Source organism: Culicoides brevitarsis, chromosome 1 (assembly GCF_036172545.1).
Source record: "Culicoides brevitarsis isolate CSIRO-B50_1 chromosome 1, AGI_CSIRO_Cbre_v1, whole genome shotgun sequence".
NCBI classification, from domain to species: domain Eukaryota; kingdom Metazoa; phylum Arthropoda; class Insecta; order Diptera; family Ceratopogonidae; genus Culicoides; species Culicoides brevitarsis.
This window is the reverse complement of record NC_087085.1, coordinates 27,968,561-27,995,089: the sequence shown is the minus strand read 5'-3', so window position 1 is coordinate 27,995,089 and position 26,529 is coordinate 27,968,561. Positions and strand designations below refer to the sequence as shown.

Sequence of the window (26,529 nt, the reverse complement as noted above, 5' to 3'; positions counted from 1 at the left end):
TCCAATTAATTCTCGATTTTTAAGTGATTCAAGTTGACCAAGTGACGCATTGTTGGTCGTCCATGAGGGCAATTCCAAGGTTGATCTAGTGTCGAGAGCTGCGAAACGATTCGTTTCATTTGTCCTTGCGTCAAAAAATCTCCGATCATGACACTTTTGCGACAAGCTCGACTAGCGAACATTGCTCGAACACGCGAAGGTCTGATATCCGTGGAATTGGGCGCTTCGTACAACAAATGCAGCATTTCCTCGATATCAGCCTTGCCGAAACTCCAGTTCTTGCTGAAAGGTTTGGCAGTGAGACTAACACGTTTTGTGGATGGCTTTTCGTTGTTGATTTTGAATTTGAAGCCATTTTTCTCGAAAAGCGGTAAGTTGTCGATTAAAATGATTTCGTTGGTGGCTGAGAGTTCGAGTTGTTCGGGACATACGAGAGATTGACTTTGAATTTCCTAAAAAAAAAAAAAATTAAAAAATCAAAATTTAGAAAAAATATAAAAATTTACATAAGGCCGCTCCAAATTTTTTTTAATTTTTGACTTAAACTTAAGGAATTTTCCTTAAGGGGCTTAAAAAAAAAAAATATTTTGTGACTTAATTCTTAAAATTTACCGTTTAAGTTTTCTTCTTTTTGACTTTTATATATTTTTGGGAGAAATTTTCAGAATTTTTTTTTAAAGAAAAATCAATTAAGCTCTGCCAAATAAAAATTAAATATGGCTGTTAAAGTAAAAATTAGTTCAATTGGCTTAAGTCAACTTAAAAAATTATTTTACAAATTAAAAAAAAAAATTTTTTTTCCAAAATTTTTAAGACAAGTCAAAAATTTATTGATTTTTAAAATATTATTAACAAACCTAAGCTTAAGTCAAAATATAAAATATTTTATATTTAAGTTAAAATTTTGTCTTTAATTTTTTGAAAAAAGAAAAAAGGAGGGGGATTTTGACTTTTCGAAAAAAGTTTTTGATAAAAAAGTTCGAAATAAATTTGGACATTTTAGAAAAAAATAATTTTTGACTTAAACTTAAGCCTTCCTTAAACTTAAGACTTAATATTAATCTTAAGTTAAATATTTTGTGACTTAAGCTTAAGTTTTAGTGTCAATTAAGTTTTGACTTTTCGATCATTTTTGGGAGAAATTAAATTTTTTTTCAAAATATAGCCATTAAGCTTTGCCAAAAAAATTTTTAAATGTTTATTCAATAAAAATGAAAAACTTAATTTTTTTCCAAAAATTAAAATATTATTTTACAAATTAAAAAAAAATTTTTTTTCCAAAATTTATACGTCAAGTTAAAATTAATTTTGATTTTTAAAATAATTTTAAAAAACCTTTAAGTCAAAATAGATTTTGTTATTTTTTAATCATTTTTTATTACTTTTTTAATTTTTTTTTTCAAATTAAATTAAAATTTTTTTTAAAAAAAATATTTTTTGTAAATTTTAGAAAAAAATAGAGTTACTGAGCCTTTTAAGTTAAAAAGCTGACTTTAAGTTGAAGAAAACTTAAGAAAAAAGTTATTTCATTATTCGACTTAAGCTAAATTAAAATTATTAATTTGCAATTTTTTTTTCCAAAAAATGATAATTTTTTTCTAAAAGTTTAAAATTTTTGACAAAACTTTTTTTTCTCACACTAAAGTTTAAGTTTTAAGTCTTTTAAGTTGGCTTAAGTTTAGTTTAAGTTAAGTTTTAAGACTTAACTTAACAAATTCTTAAGTTAAAGTCAAAATTCAAATATTTTCGCCATAAAAGTTAAAAAAAATCACTCACCGTATTCTTGATCAAATCCTCAAAATTATATTTTTCCGCAGAAGCATGTTGATCGACAATAAACAAGTCATCCTCGAGCCTCACAATAATAAATCCCAAGTTAAATTGTCCAATTATCTCCATTTTGAGGAACATTTCTTTGGAAATTTCTCTTCTGAGTTCCGATTCTGCATTTTCATTCAATTCCGGATTAATTTTCGCTTTAAATTTTAGTTGTGCGTCTTCATTTCGTTGATTGTACGCATCACGAGCATCCAATTCCGCATCCATTTTTGACTTTATCTCATCGAGGGTGATTTTGATGGTATTTTTAGCGCAATGAAGATTTTGTGGCGTCGGAATTGAACTCAATTTAGACGTTTTTGGCGAGGATTTTGTCACGGGTAACGGAGATTTCTTCTCAATTGTCAATTTTTTGGGAATTGTTTCCAGTAGGGAACGTTGAACGAGCTTTGGAGTCACAGTTTTACACGAAATTGTTTTAATATGTTCTATTTGAGCTCTTTTGGGGGTCGCGAAATTGTTTGGTTCTTCTTCCAAAGTCAAATCTTCCAAATCATCTTCACTTTCGTAACTGGCGTTCATTGGTTGAGCATTTTTTTGTAACATTCCCTGTACCATTTTCAATTTTTTCGTTCGAATTTCGATTTCATCGTCAAGTTTTCGCTTGAAACGCGTCTCGGGGCTTTCAATGTCGAACGAATCATCAGTACTTCCGGTATTTTTCCATTGCGACAGTGCCTGGGAGTATTTTTTCTGTGATGGAACTGCGATTTCTTCCGGTTCTGACTCACTTTCATTCATTTTTTCGTCTTGTGAGCCCTCATTAGAGGAGGATTTGTTCAAAAACGGCTTGATTGTTCGAATTGTGTAGACATTTTGGATTGCTTCGTACGTTTCGGTCAAAGATTTGAGAATAGCTTGTTTCAAAATGTGCTCGTCCGCGATAAAAAGTTGTCTCTTGTCTGGAGTTACGTTGATATCGACGTCATCTTTGTTCATAATGATGTTCAAAAAAATAAACGGATATTGCTGAATGTTGAATTTTTTGTAAATTTCGTTGATAAACTTGAGCAAAGTCTTTGCCTCGCACGGGCGAGAGTTGATATAAAAAAATTGTCGGTCTTTGCTACTTCGACCACTGCCATGTTGACAATCCGAGACAAATCCTTCGACTTTATACTTGGCTAAACGAGCGTCTTCTGCCTCATTTCCGAGATTCGGTGTCTTTATTTCCACCAATTGCTCCATTTGCTTCTGCCCGAAGATACTTTTGATATTTTCCGTGACACTCGCTTTGGCATTCGTGCTCATAACTTGCGACCGGCATCCATTTTTCGCCTGATTTGTCACAATAAATCGCGTAGAACTCGAAATCAAGCAATAAGCAGTCAAAATTTCCAAAGCTTTTGCGTATTCCTTCTTGATATTCTTCGCAAATTCCCTTTTTCGGACCGGAAGTGAGGAAAAAAGCTCCGTTAAGTACACATGAGTGCCCGTTTGACCCGAACACGGACCTTGTTTCACGATATTTCCGCTGTGATCGAATTCGAGACGCGTTGCTCTCGTTGCAGACTCGTGTTTTGTTTGAATCACGACTTTTCCAAGGGCACAAAGGGAGTTTAACGCCTCGCCGCGAAAGCCGAAAGTTTCCACTTCGGATAATTGGCTGAAATTTTGCAATTTGGAGGTTGCATGACGTCGTGTGAGACCGACAAAGTCTTCTTCTTTGACGCCGCAGCCGTTGTCGACGACTTCCAAGCTTGAAATTCCCTGTTCTTTGAATTTTACTTCGATTAGAGTCGCTCCAGCATCCAAAGAATTTTCAATTAGCTCTTTTACGGCGATGGCGAGACTGGAAATGACCTGAAAATTTAATTTTTAGATGGAATTTTCGAAGGTAAGGAATTATTTTTTACTTGTCCTGATGAAATTTTGCAAGCGTCATCCTTTGTCAATGGCTGAATCTGCGATGGTTTGTCCGTTGTAGCTTCAATAACGTCAATTTCACTCATTTTGTCAAGATTTTAAGAGATTTTTAGCAATTTTTAAGGGAATCTTTGATTGTTTTCATCGAATTGCGCCATTTATCACTTTCATACGACTCAAAATTAGTTCTATTTCCCGTCACACTTCCGCTTTGGTGGCTCCAAACAGGATGTGGACCCATTGCCTGCAGCGCCATCTGCGACACGAAACAAGGAGGCTCGTGACGACTTGCACGAGGAAATCCGGGTAACTGAGTGAGACGATCGAAAGTGATACTGTTATATGCTGTCAGTTGTATAACAGTTCACTTTCAGCCGACTCACTCAGTCACTTGGATTTCCTATGCAATTCGGTCACGTGCCTCCTTGTTTTCGTGTCGCAGATATCAATTTCATTCGTCTCAATTTCAATGAATTTCAAAACAAACAAAAAAGACACGTAGATTTGCAAAAGAAATATTCGAGAAAGACATGAAAAAATAGAAAAATCGTCATTTTTCTGCTACACTTCATTGAAAATATGCGGCGCAAAGTGTTCGTGCACCGCGGAACTTTCTTAATTTTAGTCATATTTATATTCCTTGCTGATAATTTAAGTTTAGCTGAAGATGGACTGATTGCACCTCCGATAGATAATAACGAGCCTCCGACCCCTCCGTCATCCCACGAAGCTGCGGCGCCCAAAAACCGTGATGGCGATCGAAAATCCAGCAAACTCGAAGAAGAAACCTCGCAGGAAGCCATGGACGACTACAGTTTCAGCACGTCGTCGGCGATAAAAATTGTCAAGGCACCGGACCTGAGTAAAGAAAGTGAATCGGGAGCTGAAGCCACACGTCAAGCCGAAGATTTGTACAATCAGCTGATAAATAATGCAAAATCCGACTTTGATCCTGCGTCGTTGCTCGCATCGCCCGAGCAGGAAGAAGACGAAGAACCTCCCAAAGTACTTACGCCCGAAGAAATGGAAGCAGAGCGATTGTACCAGTCGGCAATGGCAATTTTGAACAAAACGCGCGGCGATAAGGAAACTGGGCATTCGGTACTTGCTGAAGCCGCACGTCGGGGGCATGTCGGAGCTAAGGCGAAAATCGCTTGGGCTCAATTATTGGGACATCATCCGATTCCGTTGAATATTGAAGCGGCAAAGGAGACTTTTATTGAACTTGTCGCCAGTGGATTGCCCGAAGCTCACATGGGACTCGGTTTTATGTATGCCTCGGGCATTGGGATGAACGTCAGTCAGGCAAAAGCAATTCTGCATTACACATTTGCGGCTCTCGGGGACAATACGTGGGCTCAAATGGCCATGGGATACAGATATTGGGGCGGTGTCGGTGTTCCAAACAGCTGTGAACAAGCTTTGGAGTTTTATCAACGAGTTGCGAAGAAAGTTGCTGCTGAAGTTACCTTTTCGGGTGGCAATGCACTTCATCGGATTCGATTGTTGGATGAAGTAGAGAATTCGGGATCGAGTTCTGGCATCTTGGACAACGATTTGATCGATTATTATCAATTGCTGGCAGATAAGGGAGACGTTCAAGCCCAAGTTGGTTTGGGACAGTTGCATTATCAAGGCGGCAGAGGAGTTCCGTTGGATTATCAGAAGGCATTGCACTATTTTCAACAAGCAGCGAATGCGGGAAATGCAATTGCGATGGGATTTTTGGGGAAAATGTACTTGGAAGGGAGTGAACATATTAAAGCCGATAATGACACAGCCTTCAAATATTTTAAACGGGCAGCGGATTTAGGAAATCCAGTTGGTATGTAATTTTTCTTTAATTTTTTTTAGGCCCAATATGAACAGAAATCATCTTTAGAATGAATATTTATGCAATTTTAGGCTTAAAACTGGTCAAAAAATGACTTGTAAAAAAATCAGCGTTTTTACTTCCAAACGCTGATTTTTTTGTTTCATCAAATATCGACCCAATATGATCAGAAATCATCTTTAGAATGAATATTTATTCAATTTTAGGCTTAAAACTGGTCAAAAAATGACTTGTAAAAAAATCAGCGTTTTTACTTCCAAACGCTGATTTTTTTGTTTCGTCAAATATCGACCCAATATGAACAGAAATCAACTTTAGAATGAATATTTATTCAATTTTAGGCTTAAAACTGGTCAAAAAATGACTTGTAAAAAAATCAGCGTTTGAACTTCCAAACGCTGATTTTTTTGTTTCATCAAATATCGACCCAATATGAACAGAAATCATCTTTAGAATGAATATTTATTCAATTTTAGGCTTAAAACTGGTCAAAAAATGACTTGTAAAAAAATCAGCGTTTTTACTTCCAAACGCTGATTTTTTTGTTTCGTCAAATATCGACCCAATATGATCAGAAATCATCTTTAGAATGAATATTTATTCAATTTTAAGCTTAAAACTGGTCAAAAAATGACTTGTAAAAAAATCAGCGTTTTTACTTCCAAACGCTGATTTTTTTGTTTCGTCAAATATCGACCCAATATGATCAGAAATCATCTTTAGAATGAATATTTATGCAATTTTAAGCTTAAAACTGGTCAAAAAATGACTTGTAAAAAAATCAGCGTTTTTACTTCCAAACGCTGATTTTTTTGTTTCATCAAATATCGACCCAATATGATCAGAAATCATCTTTAGAATGAATATTTATTCAATTTTAGGCTTAAAACTGGTCAAAAAATGACTTGTAAAAAAATCAGCGTTTTTACTTCCAAACGCTGATTTTTTTGTTTCATCAAATATCGACCCAATATGATCAGAAATCATCTTTAGAATGAATATTTATGCAATTTTAAGCTTAAAACTGGTCAAAAAATGACTTGTAAAAAAATCAGCGTTTTTACTTCCAAACGCTGATTTTTTTGTTTCGTCAAATATCGACCCAATATGATCAGAAATCATCTTTAGAATGAATATTTATGCAATTTTAAGCTTAAAACTGGTCAAAAAATGACTTGTAAAAAAATCAGCGTTTTTACTTCCAAACGCTGATTTTTTTGTTTCGTCAAATATCGACCCAATATGATCAGAAATCATCTTTAGAATGAATATTTATGCAATTTTAAGCTTAAAACTGGTCAAAAAATGACTTGTAAAAAAATCAGCGTTTTTACTTCCAAACGCTGATTTTTTTGTTTCGTCAAATATCGACCCAATATGATCAGAAATCATCTTTAGAATGAATATTTATGCAATTTTAGGCTTAAAACTGGTCAAAAAATGACTTGTAAAAAAATCAGCGTTTTTACTTCCAAACGCTGATTTTTTTGTTTCGTCAAATATCGACCCAATATGATCAGAAATCATCTTTAGAATGAATATTTATGCAATTTTAGGCTTAAAACTGGTCAAAAAATGACTTGTAAAAAAATCAGCGTTTTTACTTCCAAACGCTGATTTTTTTGTTTCGTCAAATATCGACCCAATATGATCAGAAATCATCTTTAGAATGAATATTTATGCAATTTTAGGCTTAAAACTGGTCAAAAAATGACTTGTAAAAAAATCAGCGTTTTTACTTCCAAACGCTGATTTTTTTGTTTCGTCAAATATCGACCCAAAATGAACAGAAATCAACTTTAGAATGAATATTTATTCAATTTTAGGCTTAAAACTTCAAAAAATGACTTGTAAAAAAATCAAAAACGCTGATCAAATATCGACTTGAAATCATCTTTAAAAAAATCAGCTTAAAACTGGTCAAAAAATGACTTGTAAAAAAATCAGCGTTTTTACTTCCAAACGCTGATTTTTTTGTTTCGTCAAATATCGACCCAATATGATCAGAAATCATCTTTAGAATGAATATTTATGCAATTTTAAGCTTAAAACTGGTCAAAAAATGACTTGTAAAAAAATCAGCGTTTTTACTTCCAAACGCTGATTTTTTTGTTTCGTCAAATATCGACCCAATATGATCAGAAATCATCTTTAGAATGAATATTTATCAATTTTAAGCTTAAAACTGGTCAAAAAATGAATATTTATGCAATTTTAAGCTTAAAACTGGTCAAAAAATGACTTGTAAAAAAATCAGCGTTTTTACTTCCAAACGCTGATTTTTTTGTTTCGTCAAATATCGACCCAATATGATAAAAAATCATCTTTAGAATGAATATTTAATCAATTTTAGGCTTAAAACTGGTCAAAAAATGACTTGTAAAAAAATCAGCGTTTTTACTTCCAAACGCTGATTTTTTTGTTTCGTCAAATATCGACCCAATATGATCAAAAATCATCTTTAGAATGAATATTTATGCAATTTTAAGCTTAAAACTGGTCAAAAAATGACTTGTAAAAAAAATCAGCGTTTTTACTTCCAAACGCTGATTTTTTTGTTTCGTCAAATATCGACCCAATATGATCAGAAATCATCTTTAGAATGAATATTTATGCAATTTTAAGCTTAAAACTGGTCAAAAAATGACTTGTAAAAAAATCAGCGTTTTTACTTCCAAACGCTGATTTTTTTGTTTCGTCAAATATCGACCCAATATGATCAAAAATCATCTTTAGAATGAATATTTATTCAATTTTAGGCTTAAAACTGGTCAAAAAATGACTTGTAAAAAAATCAGCGTTTTTACTTCCAAACGCTGATTTTTTTGTTTCGTCAAATATCGACCCAATATGATCAGAAATCATCTTTAGAATGAATATTTATTCAATTTTAGGCTTAAAACTGGTCAAAAAATGACTTGTAAAAAAATCAGCGTTTTTACTTCCAAACGCTGATTTTTTTGTTTCGTCAAATATCGACCCAATATGATCAGAAATCATCTTTAGAATGAATATTTATGCAATTTTAAGCTTGTAAAAAAATGACTTGTAAAAAAATCAGCGTTTTTACTTCCAAACGCTGATTTTTTTGTTTCGTCAAATATCGACCCAATATGATCAGAAATCACCTTTAGAATGAATATTTATGCAATTTTAAGCTTAAAACTGGTCAAAAAATGACTTGTAAAAAAATCAGCGTTTTTACTTCCAAACGCTGATTTTTTTGTTTCGTCAAATATCGACCCAATATGATCAGAAATCATCTTTAGAATGAATATTTATGCAATTTTAAGCTTAAAACTGGTCAAAAAATGACTTGTAAAAAAATCAGCGTTTTTACTTCCAAACGCTGATTTTTTTGTTTCGTCAAATATCGACCCAATATGATCAGAAATCATCTTTAGAATGAATATTTATTCAATTTTAGGCTTAAAACTGGTCAAAAAATGACTTGTAAAAAAATCAGCGTTTTTACTTCCAAACGCTGTCAAATATCGACCCAATATGACAGAAATCATCTTTAGAATGAATATTTATTCAATTTTAGGCTTAAAACTGGTCAAAAAATGACTTGTAAAAAAATCAGCGTTTTTACTTCCAAACGCTGATTTTTTTGTTTCGTCAAATATCGACCCAATATGATCAGAAATCATCTTTAGAATGAATATTTATTCAATTTTAAGCTTAAAACTGGTCAAAAAATGACTTGTAAAAAAATCAGCGTTTTTACTTCCAAACGCTGATTTTTTTGTTTCGTCAAATATCGACCCAATATGATCAGAAATCACCTTTAGAATGAATATTTATGCAATTTTAAGCTTAAAACTGGTCAAAAAATGACTTGTAAAAAAATCAGCGTTTTTACTTCCAAACGCTGATTTTTTTGTTTCGTCAAATATCGACCCAATATGATCAGAAATCATCTTTAGAATGAATATTTATTCAATTTTAGGCTTAAAACTGGTCAAAAAATGACTTGTAAAAAAATCAGCGTTTTTACTTCCAAACGCTGATTTTTTTGTTTCGTCAAATATCGACCCAATATGATCAGAAATCATCTTTAGAATGAATATTTATTCAATTTTAAGCTTAAAACTGGTCAAAAAATGACTTGTAAAAAAATCAGCGTTTTTACTTCCAAACGCTGATTTTTTTGTTTCGTCAAATATCGACCCAATATGATCAGAAATCATCTTTAGAATGAATATTTATGCAATTTTAAGCTTAAAACTGGTCAAAAAATGACTTGTAAAAAAATCAGCGTTTTTACTTCCAAACGCTGATTTTTTTGTTTCGTCAAATATCGACCCAATATGATAAGAAATCATCTTTAGAATGAATATTTATTCAATTTTAGGCTTAAAACTGGTCAAAAAATGACTTGTAAAAAAATCAGCGTTTTTACTTCCAAACGCTGATTTTTTTGTTTCGTCAAATATCGACCCAATATGAACACAAATCATCTTTAGAATGAATATTTATTCAATTTTAGGCTTAAAACTGGTCAAAAAATGACATGTAAAAAAATCAGCGTTTTTACTTCCAAACGCTGATTTTTTTGTTTCGTCAAATATCGACCCAAAATGAACAGAAATCATCTTTAGAATGAATATTTATGCAATTTTAAGCTTAAAACTGGTCAAAAAATGACTTGTAAAAAAATCAGCGTTTTTACTTCCAAACGCTGATTTTTTTGTTTCGTCAAATATCGACCCAATATGATCAGAAATCATCTTTAGAATGAATATTTATTCAATTTTAGGCTTAAAACTGGTCAAAAAATGACTTGTAAAAAAATCAGCGTTTTTACTTCCAAACGCTGATTTTTTTGTTTCGTCAAATATCGACCCAATATGATCAGAAATCATCTTTAGAATGAATATTTATTCAATTTTAAGCTTAAAACTGGTCAAAAAATGACTTGTAAAAAAATCAGCGTTTTTACTTCCAAACGCTGATTTTTTTGTTTCGTCAAATATCGACCCAATATGATCAGAAATCATCTTTAGAATGAATATTTATTCAATTTTAAGCTTAAAACTGGTCAAAAAATGACTTGTAAAAAAATCAGCGTTTTTACTTCCAAACGCTGATTTTTTTGTTTCGTCAAATATCGACCCAATATGATCAGAAATCATCTTTAGAATGAATATTTATGCAATTTTAAGCTTAAAACTGGTCAAAAAATGACTTGTAAAAAAATCAGCGTTTTTACTTCCAAACGCTGATTTTTTTGTTTCGTCAAATATCGACCCAATATGATCAGAAATCATCTTTAGAATGAATATTTATGCAATTTTAGGCTTAAAACTGATTAAAAAATGACTTGTAAAAAAAATCAGCGTTGTTACTACCAAAGGCTTAACAAAATTTTTTTCAAGAAAATAAAATACGTAAAAATTTTTAGCCTTGAATTTGTCGAAACTTGGCATGCAAAAATTATCAGATTTTTTTTGTTTTGTCAAAAATCGACAATTTTTTAATTTTTTCTCGACAAATTGATTTTTTAAAAATCTTTTTGCATTAAATTAAATTAAAATTTACCTTTTTTCATCGAATTCCAGGTCAAAGTGGTCTCGGCGTAATGTATTTGCAAGGCAAAGGAGTTCCCAAGGATACCGTCAAAGCATTCAGTTTCTTCACGAAAGCCGCTGAACAAGGTTGGGTCGATGGGCAACTTCAACTCGGCAATATGTACTTCTCGGGCATCGGCGTGAAGCGCGATTTCAAGCAAGCCAACAAATATTTCAGCTTAGCATCGCAAGCAGGTCACGTCTTGGCATTTTACAATCTCGGTCAGATCCATGCTGCCGGCTTAGGCACGATGCGCAGTTGTGCGACTGCCGTTGAACTCTTCAAAAATGTCGCTGAACGCGGAAAATGGGCAGAAAGGTTAATGTTTGCGCACCAAGATTACCGTTCGTACCGTTTCGAGGAGGCTTTCATGCAATACGCGCTCATGTCGGAGCTCGGATACGAAGTTGCCCAAAGTAACGCCGCTTTCTTGCTTGACAAAGGCGAAATTAATCTCTTTAAAAGTCGCAAGGAAGATCTTGTTCGCGCTTTGCAATACTGGGGACGTGCTGCTGCCCAAGGTTACTCGCCGGCTCAAGTGAAACTCGGCGATTATCATTATTACGGACTCGGAACGAATGTGGATTACGAAACGGCGGCATCGCATTATCGCATGGCCTCGGATCAGCAACATAACGCGCAAGCCATGTTCAATTTGGGCTACATGCACGAACAGGGACTCGGAATGAAGCAAGATATTCATTTGGCGAAGCGATGTTACGATTTGGCTGCCGAAACGAGTGACGATGCAAAAGTTCCCGTTGCCATGGCACTCTTGAAGTTGCAGTTCTTGTTCAAATTGGAATCTTTGAAAGACGTAAGTGGATTTTAATGAGGGTTTAAGTGATTTTTAATTAATTTTTGTTCGAAATTTTAGTCGCCATTCCAGATAATCTTGCATTTGGACGAGAATATCGCAAGCAATTGGGATTTGTATCTCATCACCATCCTAACTCTAGTCCTCGGAATGATAATTTACCTAAGACGACCCACGATACCAGACGCCAACACCGCAAACAACAACAACAATGAGAATAATAATCAGAATGACGCCGGAAATGCAGCACAAGAACCCACATCACAAGATGATCGTCCACAGAATCAGCAACAGCAGGAGTAAAACAGATAGATTTATGTAAAAAGAATTAGTTAATAAATAAAAAAAAACTTTTAAATACAATTTTTTTAGTAATTTTTACCTTTTAGTCGCCAAGTTTCATACTTCAGGTAAAATAAAAATTCCAATTTAAATATTTTGCAAAATTCATGGAGAGATATTTCATATCGAGTATGAAAAATTCAAGAAAACGTTAAATTTTGGCACATTTTTGAGCAAAAATTATTAGAAAGGATCAAAATTTCTGTAAGATCAGTTGATTTAATTTATAAAATGAAAAAATATTTTTAAAATTTTTATCGGATGTATTAAATTAAATTTTTGACATAATTTTATTTATTTTTTAACCATTTTAAAATTCTTTAAGTAAATTGAAAAATTTTACTTTATACAATTTAAAATTTTTAAGAAAAAAAAATTATTTTAAAAATTTAAAAAAAAAAGTTCAAAACATAAAATTAAGTTAAAAATTTAATTTTAACATCAGATAAAAATTTTTTCTTTAGGCCAAAACAACAATCCCAAATTTTCATTTTTTAAAAGAAATTGAACATGAGGTAGTTTTATTCATACAGAATTTTGCACTATTTCTTATTTTTGTAAGAAATTATCTTTTAGTTAAAAAGGTACACTTTTCTCTATAATTGTCACGAAGCTTAATGTTTTTGAAAATAAATTTTAAAATTTAGGAGGGATGAATTGGCCGTTTTTTGGTCTTTTTTTTTTTACAAAATTTAAAATCATTTTTAAGAATTTTCGTATTAGAAATCGTATTTTAAAAATTTGAAAATTATGCAAAAAAAAAAATCGAATTTTATTTAAAAAATTTTATCATTTTCAAAAAATTTACATCAAAAATGTACTAAAATTTAAAATATTTCTTATATTTTCAAAAAATTCGATGAACTCGATATTAACATTTTCAGAAAAAATTAGTGTGCTTTGAAAATTTTAAAATTTGGGATTTTGTTTTGAAATTTAAATTTTTTTAATTATTTTTTTTTTTAAAAAAATTAAGTGAAGTAGTTTAAAACAGAATTTAGCACTATTTCTCATAAAATTTTTGTAAGAATTTTACCAAAATTTTAAGATTCTTCCCATTTTTTTAAAAAATATTTTTTTCTATTTTTTCAATTAATTTTTGGAGTAACTGAAGTAGAAAATAAAAAAAATATTTTCATAATAATCTAATTATTTATTTTCGTTAATTTTACGAGTTTTCATACAATTTTATTTATACTCTCAATTACTATACACAAAAGTCTAAACAAAAAAAAAAAAATCAGAAAAAATAAATATTTTTCATTAAATTGCGTTTCAAAGTCTAATAAATTATTTTCAGCCGTCTTAAAATCTAGATGAGTCTGTTTTTTTTTAAATTATATTTTCTAATAATTTTTTTTTTGTAGAATAAATTTTTTCAGACGTTTCTTTTTAAAAGGAACATAAAACAAATGTTAAATAAAATTTAACAATTTTTTATTTAGTACTTCTATTTTTTACTTCATTCTCTATTTTTATTTATTATTTTTTAAATATTTAGTACAATATTATTTTTATTCCATATTTTCATCTAGATCTATATTTTTTTTACTTTGTTTAATTAGTCTTTAATTTTACAAATATTTACTTTTGAAATTTTCCTTAAAATTTCTTAAATTTTTCATACAAAAAATTATTTTAAATTATTTTTTCTTTCTTAAAGTACGTCGAACGTTGAATGGCAGTTCAAAAAATTAAACTAAAATTTTCCTAAGTGTTTGTTCTTTACAAAGGAGAGAGATATGGGGGATAATTAGAAGTTTTTATTGCTTTTTTGTGTCTCTCTTTGTTAGTTGGGTTGCCTTATTTGGCTCAAGTTGGCAGTAATTCTTAATTATTTTGATCGTGAAAAAAAAACAAAAAAAAAATCTAACAAAAAATATAAAAATTTGTCAAAAAAAAAAAATAACAGTAACAGTTTATTCGTTATCCCAATGCCAATCCTTGCCTTTCGGTCGGAATTTTGCCGATTTGTGTTTGTGTCGCGATGATTCGCCTTCCGCATTGGTTCCGGCCTCTCCGCGGGCATACGAGCTGTCTTCGTATTCTTCCCAGTTGCGTTCACGGAATTTTTTCTTAAAATGTTTCTCGGATGTGATTTTTTGTCGTTGGTACTTCAGCGGGATCTTCAAGCTGTTTGTGACGGGAATTTGCGATGCGGCGCTTGCATGATGATTAAAGATAATTGGTGGGCTTTCTGACGTTTCCGAGGGGCTTGGGGTTCGTGGCGGTTGATTATCGAGCAGGGGTTCGCCTGCCGGGCTCGACTTGATGATGGGCACCGTTGTGGTTTTCAGTAAACCGCCACTTGATGACGTCGACGACGATTGCTGATGATGCATGTGATGATGATGATGGGCATAAGTGCCGCTGCCACGCACCACCATGGGCAACTCGAGATGCGACCCGCTCGACGACGAGCTAGACAAAAATGTGCGACCATCACTGTGTGCAATACCCGAGTCTGGCGATGTATTGCAACTGTTTGGTGGTCCGGCATCCTCAATGGAGCGCCGTGTCTTATCTAGTTCAGTGGAGGCAAAGGCAACCAAACGATCGAAGCCAGAACTGACGCGATCTTGCCAGTGCGATTCGTCGTCCGGCACGTCATCTATAAAGGGCGAGGGGGAGAAAATTTCAATTTTTGGATTTAATTTTTTTTTTATTTTATTTTTTTCAAAGGGGTCACAGGTGTTTTTTTTCTTTGTGCATGTGAATGAGCATGAAAGTTGTTTTTTTCAGAACAAAAAAAAAATATTTACAAAAAATGTGCAGAAACAAATAAAAAAAGGAAAAAAAATCGAGACAAACCAAAAAATAAATGATAAACCAAAAATTTACACACAAATTTTGTCTATTTAATTTTGAAACATAAATTTATTAACGAAAAAAAAACAATTATTCTATAAAATAATAAAATTAGAAAAATAATGTTAATAAAATTGATTAAAAACAATAAAATAAAATAATAATTAAAAACGTAACCAAGCTAAATATTTCTAACATTACACTTAACATTAAATGGTAAACTTTTTCTAATTAAAAATGACCTAAAATGGTGCACTTAACTATACAAGAAATTGAAATTTTTTAAAAATAATCAGAAGGAAGTTGATGAGAAGAAAGATTTTCAGCCTTAAATTAAATACATCTAAATTTAAAAAATAAATTATTTACAAAAGAAGTAAATTTAACAACTAAAAGGCATCTGAATTAGTTTTTTTTTGTTAAGGAAGTGAACACGTGAATGAATAAAAATAAATAATTTTTTTATCTTGAATTTTAAATAGTTAATTAATTTTTAATTTATTTAATTAATTAAAATTTAATTTAATTAAAAAATATTATTGGATTAATATTATTTTTTTTAAAGTAAAAATAAATTGATTTTTTTACATAAAATCAAATTTTAAATTTTTAAAATTTTCAAAGATTAAAAAATTTATAAAATTTTTTTTCGATTATTAAATTTTATAATTTTAACAAAAAAATTAAAAAATATCTAGAAAAATCTTTAAACATTTTTTATGTAATTTTTTTGAACTTGAAACTTAATTTTTAAAAAATATATTAAATTTTTTTTAAACAAAAATATATTTTTCATGATTTTAAAAACCAAATTGAAAAATTATAGAAATTGAAAAAAATTAAAAATATTTCTAAAGTTTTCTCTTAATTTCCATCCACTCAAATAAATGTTAGTAACTTTTCTTTCTTAAAACTAATTTTTTTAAGAAATTTTTTTCAGACTTTAATTTTTTTTTTAAGTCTTAAGATTTTCAAGCGCTAAATTAAGGTAATGGCGTGAAATAATGAACAAAGGAAAATTTTTTGGATGTTAAAAAATTAAATATTTTTATGTACAATTAATGATCAAAAAATGCTAAAAATCAAATTTTTTCTTAAAAAATTGTTAAAAAATTTTCATTTCAGCATTTTTTAATTAATTAATCAAAAAAATTAATTATTTTGTGACCTTGAGACTAAAGAAGCTTTTTTTTTAGTAGGATTGTCACTGATTGAATGCGGCGCGTTTCGATGCAGATGATAGACAGGTGTTTGTGACTAAGTATAAATGTTATTAATGATTAATTCTTATTATTTAATGTTAAAGTAGAAGAAAAAAAGACAGCGATGCACAGCGATATAAACAATTGATAATTAAAAAAAAAGTAAGATGTGGTGTAAAAATGTATGTGACTGATTATTAATTTTGATTAATTTTTTACAATGGAATTTTTCGTGGAACCTGACAATCATGTACAAATTTTTTTTGATTTTTTTTTTTTAGAAGAGAGAGTGGAGATGAGACATCATGATTTTTTATTCACTTACCTAATTTTTGAATTTGGATGAAAATTTTCGGGAAAGTCTTAATTTTTTTGAGATAATTTTTGTTTTGAGTCAAATTGTTTTTCTTTTTCATTTCTTATCAATGGTAGTAACTTCCTCTGTTATTTTTGTTCTTTAATCTAAAGGTCACGTCTATTGAGACAAAAATATATAAAATTAATAGAGAAATAAATTAAAAAATTTAATCAATGATTTTTTTTTGTGTATGACTGATCTGAATTTTTTTTAGTAGATTTCCGATAAAAAATTTCACACCATTAAAGTCGTTTTTGGGGGTTAAACAACAATTTTCGTTATTTACGTTTTTTTGGGTTAACACGAGATTGAAGTTATTCTGGAAAATGAACTTTTTTGGAGAAAAGTGCAAAAGTTTTACTAGAAAATTTTGATAAGAAGAGAGAAAAACAAACAACATTTGAAGAAAATTTCAACTGGAAGCATGCATGAACATTAAAAACGTTCGGAAAATCTTCTAAAGTTCTACTACTTTGACAGAAAAAAAAATTATTAAAAACCGGAAAAAATAAAGAAAAAAAAATTATTAAAAAAAAAGTTTTTTTTTAACACAAATGGCTGTGTTGACGTGTTTGATGTGTGTGTGTGTTTGAAGAAGAAAAAGCTAGAATCCATCTTCATACTAAGTCCCAATTTTTAATGAGTTTCTAGAAAATATGTAGAAGTAAAGGTAAAGTAGTGATTGTCAAGTGCAAAAAAAAAAATTAACTACAAAACTAATCGTTATAACAAAATTTTAACAAATGTTTTTTCAATCGTCCTCGTCGTCCTTTGTACGTTTTTTAGATTTTTTGGATTTGTGTTTATGGTGTTTCTTATGTTTTTTCTTCTTCTTATGTTTTTTGTGGCTATTAGAGCAAGCAGAAGATGAGGAAGAAGACAACATACCGTCATCGTGTCTTGAGCGCACCACGTTGTGCTTGTCATCGGCCGTCAACGAGTTGATTTCGGGACTCATGAGAGGTCCAACGGTGACATTGGAGCGACCCGGATGCAACAATTCGGGATTCATGATGGTTTCGGGCACATCGGCATACATCAGTTTGGGTGGGCGTGTATGCGATTGGATCAGGGGAGATGTTCGTTTGAGGCCTCCTATAAAAAAAAAATAATGAGAAAAAATTTTAGAATTGAGGCCGTTACAAAAAATAAATATGAAAAATCGAAAAATATTTTTTTTGAAAAAAAAAATTGAATTATGAAAAATCATAAAAAAAAAAAATATAAAAAAATTGTTTTTTCGAAAATAGGTAATTTTTATTTTGAAAGTTAGCTTGAAATTGATAAATATGAAAAACGTAAAAAAATTAGGGAATTCATAAAAAAATTTTTAAATGAAAAAAAATTAAGACAAAATACATACTGTAAAAATTTTTCTTAACATTAAATTAACAGAAATATACTAATTTATCATTTTCAACCATTTTATAACTCAAAACTACTAAAAAATTATTTTTCCTTTATTTTTAAGGCCTCGCCAAATTTATTTAGAAGTTTTGAAATTCTTTTTCATACAAAATGACAAATATTTGATGAATTTTCGACCAGTGATCAATTTTTGGTTTTTTTTTTTTTAAATAATTTAAGAATTTTATTAATTTCAACTAAGAATTTCAGAGAAATTTTACTAAGAAATTGAAGAATAAATTTTCATAAAAAAAACTTTAAAAAGTTTTGAAAATATAAGTTCAGTGATTTTCAAAGAAATATTTTTAGAAAAGAAAAATCTTTCAAAAATATCATTTTTAATACAAAATTTAAAAAAAATCCAAAATTAATTTTTTTGCTACTAAAAAAATAAATAGAAAAATTTTTTTATTGTAATATTTTAACATTTTTAGACATATTTTTAAAAGTTGATTTTAAAAATTTATTTAATTTTTTTAAATTATTTTTTTTCAAAAACTCAAAAGTGAAGACAAATCAAACAAAATCTCACAAAATAAAAATTTTTGAAAAAAAAATTAATTTAGGTCACGTGACTTAAATTTTTTTTTTCTACATCTACATGCCAACAGTATTTTCAGCTTTAAAAAATTCCAAAAAATTGATCAAAAATTTCAAAAAATTTTTATTTTTTTGAATGTCTTTGACAAAATGATGGATATATTAAATTTATTCGCCTAAGCTTAATTTATTTTTTTTTTAAGAAATCCATGAAAAAAGTTTTTTTTCAAAAGAAAATTTTTTATATTTAAAATTCTTACCTTCAGTTTTAATATGGGACGACTGCATCATCATATCAGGACGTTGACGTACATCTTGCTCTTCTTTAACTTGCATTTGGGCAACTATTCTTGCTTGTAACGATGCTGCCAAGCCTAAAATTAAAAAAAAAAAATATTTTAAAAAAATCCTCTGATAAAAAATTTCAAATAAAATTACCTTCCAACGGTTTACTTTCTTCATCCACACACCGCATCCGTCGATTTTCCTCGCGAATCATGCGTTGCTGCTGCTCATCGTGCAACATCAGATCCCGCGTTTGTTGTTGCTTCACGTGTTGCTGTTGCGCCAACATCGGCGGCGGCTTATGATCATCCGTGTAATACGACTCCATGCCAAATTTCATTTCAGCTCTCGGAAGTGCCATGTAACGTTCTTCGCCGCGTCTTCCGCCCTCGGAATATTGCGAATTGCCGCGATCACGTGTCGATTGATAAACAACTGTCGTGTTCGAGCTACTGCTGTACTGCGCATTTCTCGGTGAAATCAGTTGTTTGGACCCGGATGCGTTTCCGTGATGCGATGTCGAGGACGACGAAGACGCCGCATAGGAAGTTTTTTGTTGACTATAAGTTGCAACGTGAGCTAAAGTCGCTAAATTACTTTGAGCATGCGGATTAACGGGACTTTTATCCAATTCGCGACTATTTGGTCTCGAAATTGGACTGTACGACGGTTGCTGGATCTGATAAGCATTCGCGGCAGCAGCTGCTGCTTCTTCCATCATTCGAACACTCACACGTTCCGGTCTCTGGATGTTCGTATTGATGACCGTATGGTTCGGATTCGCATTTGGAGCTCCATTCGTGCCTTGCGGTCCCAACATCGTACTCATATTGACAGCAGCATTGATGATACTTTGATTCGAAATCTCAAGCGTACGTTCAATTTCGCCATTTACGAGATCCCCGATCGTTTTTGAGCTTGAGGAAAGTTGAACGCCGGGCGGAAGTTGCTGCACGAGCTTTTCTTGCGACAAATGACGTCGCAAAGCCATCTTCGCGGGAGATACTTGCGTGTAATCCGGCTGCGATGACGACGAACTGGGACGCGAATGCGATTGTTGATTTGTCACAGTGACATATGACGCTCGGGAATTGGGATCACTGCTACGCCCACTGATATATTCGGGCATATCTTGTTGCGGCGGAATGTTAATGCGTACCGGTTGCGATGCCGTCGGGTTATTTTGATGATCCATCACCATTACGCCCATGTATTGACGTTCCCGATAATTTTCCGGTGCCTTGAACTCAACTTTGTGATGCGGATCCATGCCATGGGGGCCTTGATATTGATGGTACATGACGTTATTTGGACTGGGATGCGGATCATGAGGCATTGTCGTCGTCGGGGAAATACTCAAGGAGAGATTTTTCGCGTATTGTAATGAACCTTGAGGATTTGCAGCGGGATTCGGGCCATATTTCGACTGCGGCGAGATTTTTGTCGATGTATGCTGTTGCATTTGTTGCTTATACGGGATGCCCGAGGTGGGTGTGATGGTAGTTGATGCTGTCAGGTGATGCGTTCCCGGAGGTAGATGCTGTATGGGACTTTCCCGATTGTGTCCCATGTACGAGGACGAAGATGATCCTTTGTTATGATGACCTTGACCTTGCGACGCTGCATTTTGTTGGTAAATAATTTGACTATTTTGTTGTTGTTGCTTCTTCAAATGAGCCATTTCGGGATGAATTTGACCTTGCGGAGGCATTTGACCTTGAGAAGGTTGTTTATTTGGCGATGGGGCTTGTTCCTGTCCTTGCAACACGGAAGTGATGATACTTTTGAGCCGATCTTCAAAGTTGACAACTTTGTGCGGGGAGTCCTGGAGTTTCCCGGATGCCGTTTGTGGCGTCGTTGGCGTTGGAGAAGGTGGGAGATTCGCCGGTTGTTGTTGATATTTCGATGCCGGAACATTTTGCGCCATATTTCGATGTTGTTGCTTACTAACCATGGGCGGCGCAGGCATCAAAGCACTATCAACCGGGTGATGCGGATGCTTTTTACTACTACTTTCGTCATTTTTGTGGGATTTGCTTGAGCCAGAGGACGTCGTTGATGTCGCCGAAAACTTTCCAGCTTCAATTTGACGTCCCTTTTCGAGAATTTTCTGCGCTAAGACCTCAGGGTTACTTTCTTCGATCTTGCCGACGTCAGGAATATCGGGCCAATCTTGAGATCGAGCTCGATTCTCGCGATTTTTGCGATTGGATTTACCCGACGATGAGGAGGAAGTCGCTGAATGTTGATTCCCAGGCTTAGTTGAAGCAGTGACAGATGCATGTCGATCGGAAACGTTGCTCGGTGGGGGAATTGGCATTACGGGAGTGCTTTGTAAGACGACTTTTCGTTCGGCAGCGGATTTTTCGATGATATCTAACTCACTTTCGAGCGTGGAGACTTGCGCATGTAACTTTTTGCGTTGCGACAAGGTGTTGGCGATCTCTTTTAGGATGAGTTCTTGCGATGCGCTGGCATTTAATTCCAATTCCTCGCCATTTAGGGGCGTTTTGAGATGTTTATCTGCTAATTTTTTCACATGGGCCAACACCATTTGGTTCTGATCCTTCTCGATTGCCGTTACCTGACTTTGTAGCTTGGCTGCCATCACTTGGAGTTCCTTGTGACGTCCCACAATTTCCTTTGCCTTGCATAACAAGTCATTTTGGCTCGTGGTATTTATGCCCAATTCGTTCATACGAGCTTTTAATAAAATGACACTGTCGTCAATTAGGACTCGGATCTGTTTTTCGAGCTGCCCGGCACGATTTAACAAGCGTTGGTTGCGTTCGCGCTCCTTTGAGATCTGATCGTTGAGGTTGTCTTTGTACGTGGGCGTTCGCATGCTGTTCAAAAAGTTCATCATTTGAGTTTTGAAGACATCCATGAGGATTTGGAGTGCATATGGGGTCTCCAAAGGTGCCGCGGGTATTTCGAGCTCTTCATGCACCATTGTTCCAGCGATCGAGGAGAGTTGTTGATCGATGCAACCACGTGCCGGCGGTAATTTCTTGCCAATAAGCGACTCCGAGGTACTTAGAACCGTTTGATTGTGCAAGAGATCTAACCCGCTGATGCGCAAGGGACGTTTTGCTTTGCCTTTTTTGACGCGCCCGCCTTTTGTCGCTTTTTTCGTTGTACCTTGAGCTTGTTGCGCTGCACGATTTGTCTGATTTGTCGTTTTGGGTCGCGTAATTTTGCGTCGTTTTTTAGCAACGCCTGTACTACTGGAACGATGCGCATTGTTGTTTTCTTCCTCCGATTGACTACTTTTGCCTTTGCAGTAGTCGGACCATGCTTTGCGGGTTGTTGCTCCCGTGACATCGCCTCCCGTTTCGCTCTCCGTTGATGTGTCATCCATCAAAGTAACGCGTTTTCCTTTGTCTCGTGAACCACTGCGACCAACTACGTAATCATTTCCGTTGTCATTTCCCTTAGTTTTGAGTCGCTGGAAGTACCGTTCGAGTTTTGTGCGGTCAATGATGTGCAAATAATACGAAACTGGCTTCCCGGTCCACGAAACCGATCCTTTCATCGGCGTCATTTCACTCACATGCATAATTGTCCCGATATCGCTGAGATTCCGATCCGTAATGCGGAAATTCAAGGGACAAAAACTCTTCGAGGACACGATTCGAGCACCGTCCTTGAGATCTGCGAAGCGTTCTTTCAACTGATGATCCACATTTGGACCGAACGCAAAGTTATTGACGAAAACAATCGTGGCAGAATTAATTTTTTCGCGATGTTCGTCCGCCAAAAAGTCTCCCTTGATTAAATGGTAGTCGTTGTATTTCTTGCCGAACCATCGCATCCATCGCAAAAAATGTTTGCTCATGTCCTCAGCGTATCGCGATGGCACATCCGCCTTTTCGATGCCGTAACAAACTTTGACGGGTGTTGCTGCTGTCATTTGGAGCACAACTTGTCCGACGCCCGAGCCCAAATCGACAAAAATGTCGTCTTCGCGGATGTCGATCTGGTCGATCATCTGACAAATCAGGTCGTAAGATGTTTCACCATACACCTCCGGCGAAAATGGTTCGTATTGGTTGAGTTTTTCGGGCTCTGCTACCGCTACGTTGTAAGTTTGTTGGATGATGTGGCGCAAAAGACCGCGACTTGGATACGTGTAACGAACGGCGGGGAGAGAAGTGCCCTTTTGCTGTTGAGAAAAATATAAAAAAAAAATTAAAAATCATAAAAAAATATTAAAAATATATGAAAGTTGAAAATATTTTAGATTTTATAGTTCAAGGCAAATTTTGATTCTGTGTTAAAAAAAAAAAACAGAAAATTATTTTTACTGAAATCCAAATGAAAATTTGAAAAAAAATGAATTTTCTGAAATCATAAAATTTTGAAAAAATATAATTTTTTACATTTTTTAAATGTTTTTACAGAAAATTTCTAAAAATAAAAAAAAAATTAAATAAAATAAATCAAATTTTTAATAAATTTATAAAGGACAAATTCTAAATTTTTAATTTTTTGTTTCAATTTAAAATTTAATAAGGCCGCTATGAAACTAATAGTTAAAAAAAAAAATTTTTGAAATAAAAATTTTCAAAATAAAAAAAAAAATTTTTTTTTCAATTTTTTAAAAATGCAAAATTTCAAATTTTTTAAATTTTTGAACGTTTATCAATATTTTTAAAAATTTATTTTCAAATTGAGATTTTCTATGAAAAAAACTGAATTTTCATTTTTTCAAAATAAAAATTTTAATTTTTTAACATCGTTAATTTTCCAAAAAATTTTTTGAAATTTAAATTAGAAATTTTAAAAAAAAATTTAAAAATTTTCAAAAAGCAAAGATTTATGGTGTAAACATAATTTTTCAAACAAAAATTGAAAAATTTTTTAAAAAAATTGTAAAAATTTTTTGACAAAATATTTTCACCAAAAAAAATTTTTCATGAAAATTTTAACTTTTTTTTGAAAAAAATTTTGACATTTAAATTCTTATCATTTTAAAATTTTAAAATTTTTTTTAAAATCACTTTAATAAATTTAAAAAAAATCATTCAATTGTTAATTTACTTTAAAAATGTAAAAAATTGTCTTAATTTAGAAATTTCACGTTTAAAAATTAGTGCTACGATTTTACGATATTAATTTTAAAAAAATAATTTTTCATCTCTCAGAATTTTCAAAATACTTTCTTCAAAAAATAATTTTTTTTTCATAATTTTTCAAAATTCACAAAGTCAAAATATTGATAAATCTAATGCCTAAAAAAAAGAAATATAATTTTTGAAGAATTTAACTTATTTTAATAGAAAAAAAAAATAAAAATTTTCTTATCAAAAAATAATCGCTTGAAATGAAAAAGCTGAATTTTTAGAATCAAAATTAATTTTTCAAAATCAAATTATCTATTATTTTACCAAAAATCTTTGAAATATTTCAAAATCAGCCAAAATTCTTACTTTTATGAATAATTTTATAAATCAAAAGTTAAAATTTTCAAATTTTTTTTCTTCCAAAATCAAAATCTTTTTCGTTTTTATCCGATAATTTCTCCAAAACGAGGTTCTTACACTTTTTCACATCATTTTGAGTCTCAAAAAGTAAATGTTCTTTAAAATTTTTCATATTTTAACTTTAAAAATTTGCAATTTTGGAACATTTTGATCTCTTATCAAAGAAAAATAATTCATAATGTTATAAAATTTCCCATTTTACGTATTCAAGTTTAGAATTCTGCTTAAAAATTTCTCAAAAATTTAATTAAAAAAAATCCAAAACATTTTCAACTATTTTTTCTAATTTTTTTCCCTCTAAATCACTCACCAGCTGCACAAAACTGTCAACCACTTTGTTGTAACGATCGCAAAAATATTTCATCGCCATGTAACTTGTTGTGTCGACCTCGTGGAAGACAATATCCTCTAATGCCGACTTGATTTCCAGCACTTCTTCGCAGACCCATCGCACGGTATCGATGATGTCAGCTGCTCCGTCGTGCATATCGGGCCCCGTTCCAATTATCAGAGGCCATGTATAATAAAAAGGTTCCGTACCTACGGGCGACCGAAGCTCCAATTTCTTGTTTTTATGTTCATCTTCGCCGCCGCCGTTGCCACCGTTGCCGCCTGCCATGATGGCTTTTGTGTTAATTTTTCCGACTCTTTTTTTTTTGTGTGAATATTTCTGAATTTTATGCGCGTTCAATGAGAATTTTCCGAAAATCTTAGGCAGTCGTCACTGCGAAAAAAAAAATTTGGATTAAAAAATCGTAAAAAAAAATCATTGTCGCGGTCTCGAAACTATAAAATTCTGTAACATAAACAATATCGATTTTCATTTATTTTGCTTTGACATACGCACACACCCAACTCACACCAAGCACGTCTGTACCTTTTGTTACATTAGGGCACGTAGACACACACACACACGCTACGGATCTTCTTTTTTTTCTTCGCAGGGCGTTTTTATCGATTTCACTGGCGATAGTCTGCATTAGATATGCATGCGACTTCTAATAACAAACGCTAAATAAGTTTGGAGGCCATTTAATCAATCACATGTCGTCTCTTTCCACTGTTTTTCGCGTTTTTTGTTCGAAATTTGTGCTAATCACGAACGCTTATCTCCATTTACAGACATTTTCATTCAATGGGTTTTTGTTTGTGTGCCAGTCAATAAATTCTTTTCCCGTTTTCTCCTTAAATTTCGCTTATTTTCCGATTTTTCTTTGATAAATCTTCAGTTTCTGTCCCTTTTTACGTCATTTTAACAAGAAATTCTAGTTTTATTGTGGATTTCTGGGTGTTTTTATGATTTTTGTATCTTGCACGTACACGAGAGTCCATGTTGTTTTTAAAAATGGCAAAAAAGAAAAATCATGAAAACCCAATTTTTGACTTCTTTGTTGCTTTTAAAACAATTATCTTAACTAATTAATGCAAAATCAGCAGTTTTTCTTGATTTTTTACTGATTTAAACGCGATTTTCAGAGATTTATAGTTTCGTAGACCGCCAACACTTTGTGCACATTTCACGTGTTTATTTTGCCTTTGAACCGGAAATCTTTGCGTTATCCTTACTTTTTACAATTTGAGGATTGCACTAGACCAAGAATTTTCACTTAACTCGGGCATTTTAAGGAGAATTTTGAAGAAAATGCCGAGCTTTATAATTCTCGTGTTTATTTATGAACTTGATTCGTCTCACGGACCTGAATTAGCCCGAAGGCGATTTATCAGTTTCATTCGACTCAGCAGTGGTGATTTTTTTAGTTCCGATTTTTGCCGCATTTCCTGTTTTGGCATTTCCGTTATCAATTTCATTCGTCTCAATCGGGTCTGAATCGGTTAATCGGGTAATATCGGGCGAATCGGTTAGCAAAATTTCGTGCAATCGGTTAAAATCGGTTTTTTGCAGAATTCGATGGGGGCGTCTGGTTTTTTCTGTTATTTTGATCTCAAATGGAACCAATTTGAATACATTTTTGAGCAAAATTTGAATGAAAAAAAAATAAAATTTATTTTTTTTATTTATAAAATTTTCGAAAAAGGAATAATATAAATTAAATTAAATAATTTATTTAATTTTAAAAAATATAAATTAGAATGAATTCAATTTTAGCTTTGAAATCCATCAAAAATGGGTTAAAATTGACTTGAAAAATTTCATGACCGTTTTTCTTCTT

At 32.2% G+C, this 26,529-nt stretch overlaps 3 protein-coding genes across 5 annotated transcripts; 1 reads left to right on the top strand and 2 right to left on the bottom strand.

The window, feature by feature from the left end:
* Positions 1–5: 5 nt before the first annotated feature.
* Positions 6–3,849, bottom strand: LOC134827647 (mismatch repair endonuclease PMS2). The gene is made up of 3 exons (XM_063840395.1): positions 3,696–3,849; positions 1,777–3,642; positions 6–452 (listed from the first exon to the last, which is right to left on the bottom strand). Exons 1-3 carry the CDS (start codon positions 3,789–3,791, stop codon positions 6–8), a joined length of 2,409 nt encoding a protein of 802 aa, XP_063696465.1. The 5' UTR covers positions 3,792–3,849.
* Positions 3,850–4,190: 341 nt separating this feature from the next.
* LOC134827648 (protein sel-1 homolog 1) lies at positions 4,191–12,254 on the top strand. Its single transcript, XM_063840396.1, has 3 exons — positions 4,191–5,530; positions 11,104–11,930; positions 11,991–12,254. The coding sequence occupies exons 1-3, from the start codon at positions 4,285–4,287 to the stop codon at positions 12,231–12,233; spliced, it is 2,316 nt and encodes a 771-aa protein (XP_063696466.1). The 5' UTR covers positions 4,191–4,284; the 3' UTR covers positions 12,234–12,254.
* A 1,566-nt stretch (positions 12,255–13,820) lies between these two features.
* Positions 13,821–26,043, bottom strand: LOC134833106 (histone-lysine N-methyltransferase, H3 lysine-79 specific). Of its 3 annotated transcripts, none has more exons than XM_063847308.1 (6): positions 25,925–26,043; positions 24,669–25,082; positions 19,026–23,037; positions 18,848–18,961; positions 17,529–17,735; positions 13,821–14,883 (listed from the first exon to the last, which is right to left on the bottom strand). In XM_063847308.1, the coding sequence occupies exons 2-6, from the start codon at positions 24,975–24,977 to the stop codon at positions 14,192–14,194; spliced, it is 5,334 nt and encodes a 1,777-aa protein (XP_063703378.1). In that variant the 5' UTR covers positions 24,978–25,082; positions 25,925–26,043; the 3' UTR covers positions 13,821–14,191. The 3 variants fall into 3 exon arrangements, with proteins under 3 accessions (XP_063703378.1, XP_063703386.1, XP_063703394.1); XM_063847324.1 differs by lacking the exon at positions 13,821–14,883 and adding an exon at positions 16,614–16,757; XM_063847316.1 differs by lacking the exon at positions 24,669–25,082 and having other exon boundaries at positions 25,925–26,011.
* Positions 26,044–26,529: the final 486 nt, after the last annotated feature.

Bases quoted from the DNA above. Each gene is read 5' to 3' on its own strand.
- LOC134827648 (XM_063840396.1), top strand. From the start codon at position 4,285: ATGCGGCGCAAAGTGTTCGTGCACCGCGGAACTTTCTTAATTTTAGTC. The intron at 5,531-11,103 runs GTATGTAATTTT...ATCGAATTCCAG, and splicing joins GGATTTAGGAAATCCAGTTG to GTCAAAGTGGTCTCGGCGTA. The intron at 11,931-11,990 runs GTAAGTGGATTT...TCGAAATTTTAG, and splicing joins AATTGGAATCTTTGAAAGAC to TCGCCATTCCAGATAATCTT.
- LOC134833106 (XM_063847308.1), bottom strand. From the start codon at position 24,977: ATGGCAGGCGGCAACGGTGGCAACGGCGGCGGCGAAGATGAACATAAA. The intron at 18,962-19,025 runs GTAATTTTATTT...TTTTAATTTTAG, and splicing joins AGAAAGTAAACCGTTGGAAG to GCTTGGCAGCATCGTTACAA. The intron at 17,736-18,847 runs GTAAGAATTTTA...TTTTTTTTATAG, and splicing joins GTCCCATATTAAAACTGAAG to GAGGCCTCAAACGAACATCT.
- LOC134827647 (XM_063840395.1), bottom strand. From the start codon at position 3,791: ATGAGTGAAATTGACGTTATTGAAGCTACAACGGACAAACCATCGCAG. The intron at 3,643-3,695 runs GTAAAAAATAAT...TTAAATTTTCAG, and splicing joins GCAAAATTTCATCAGGACAA to GTCATTTCCAGTCTCGCCAT. The intron at 453-1,776 runs GTGAGTGATTTT...TTTTTTTTTTAG, and splicing joins AGGATTTGATCAAGAATACG to GAAATTCAAAGTCAATCTCT.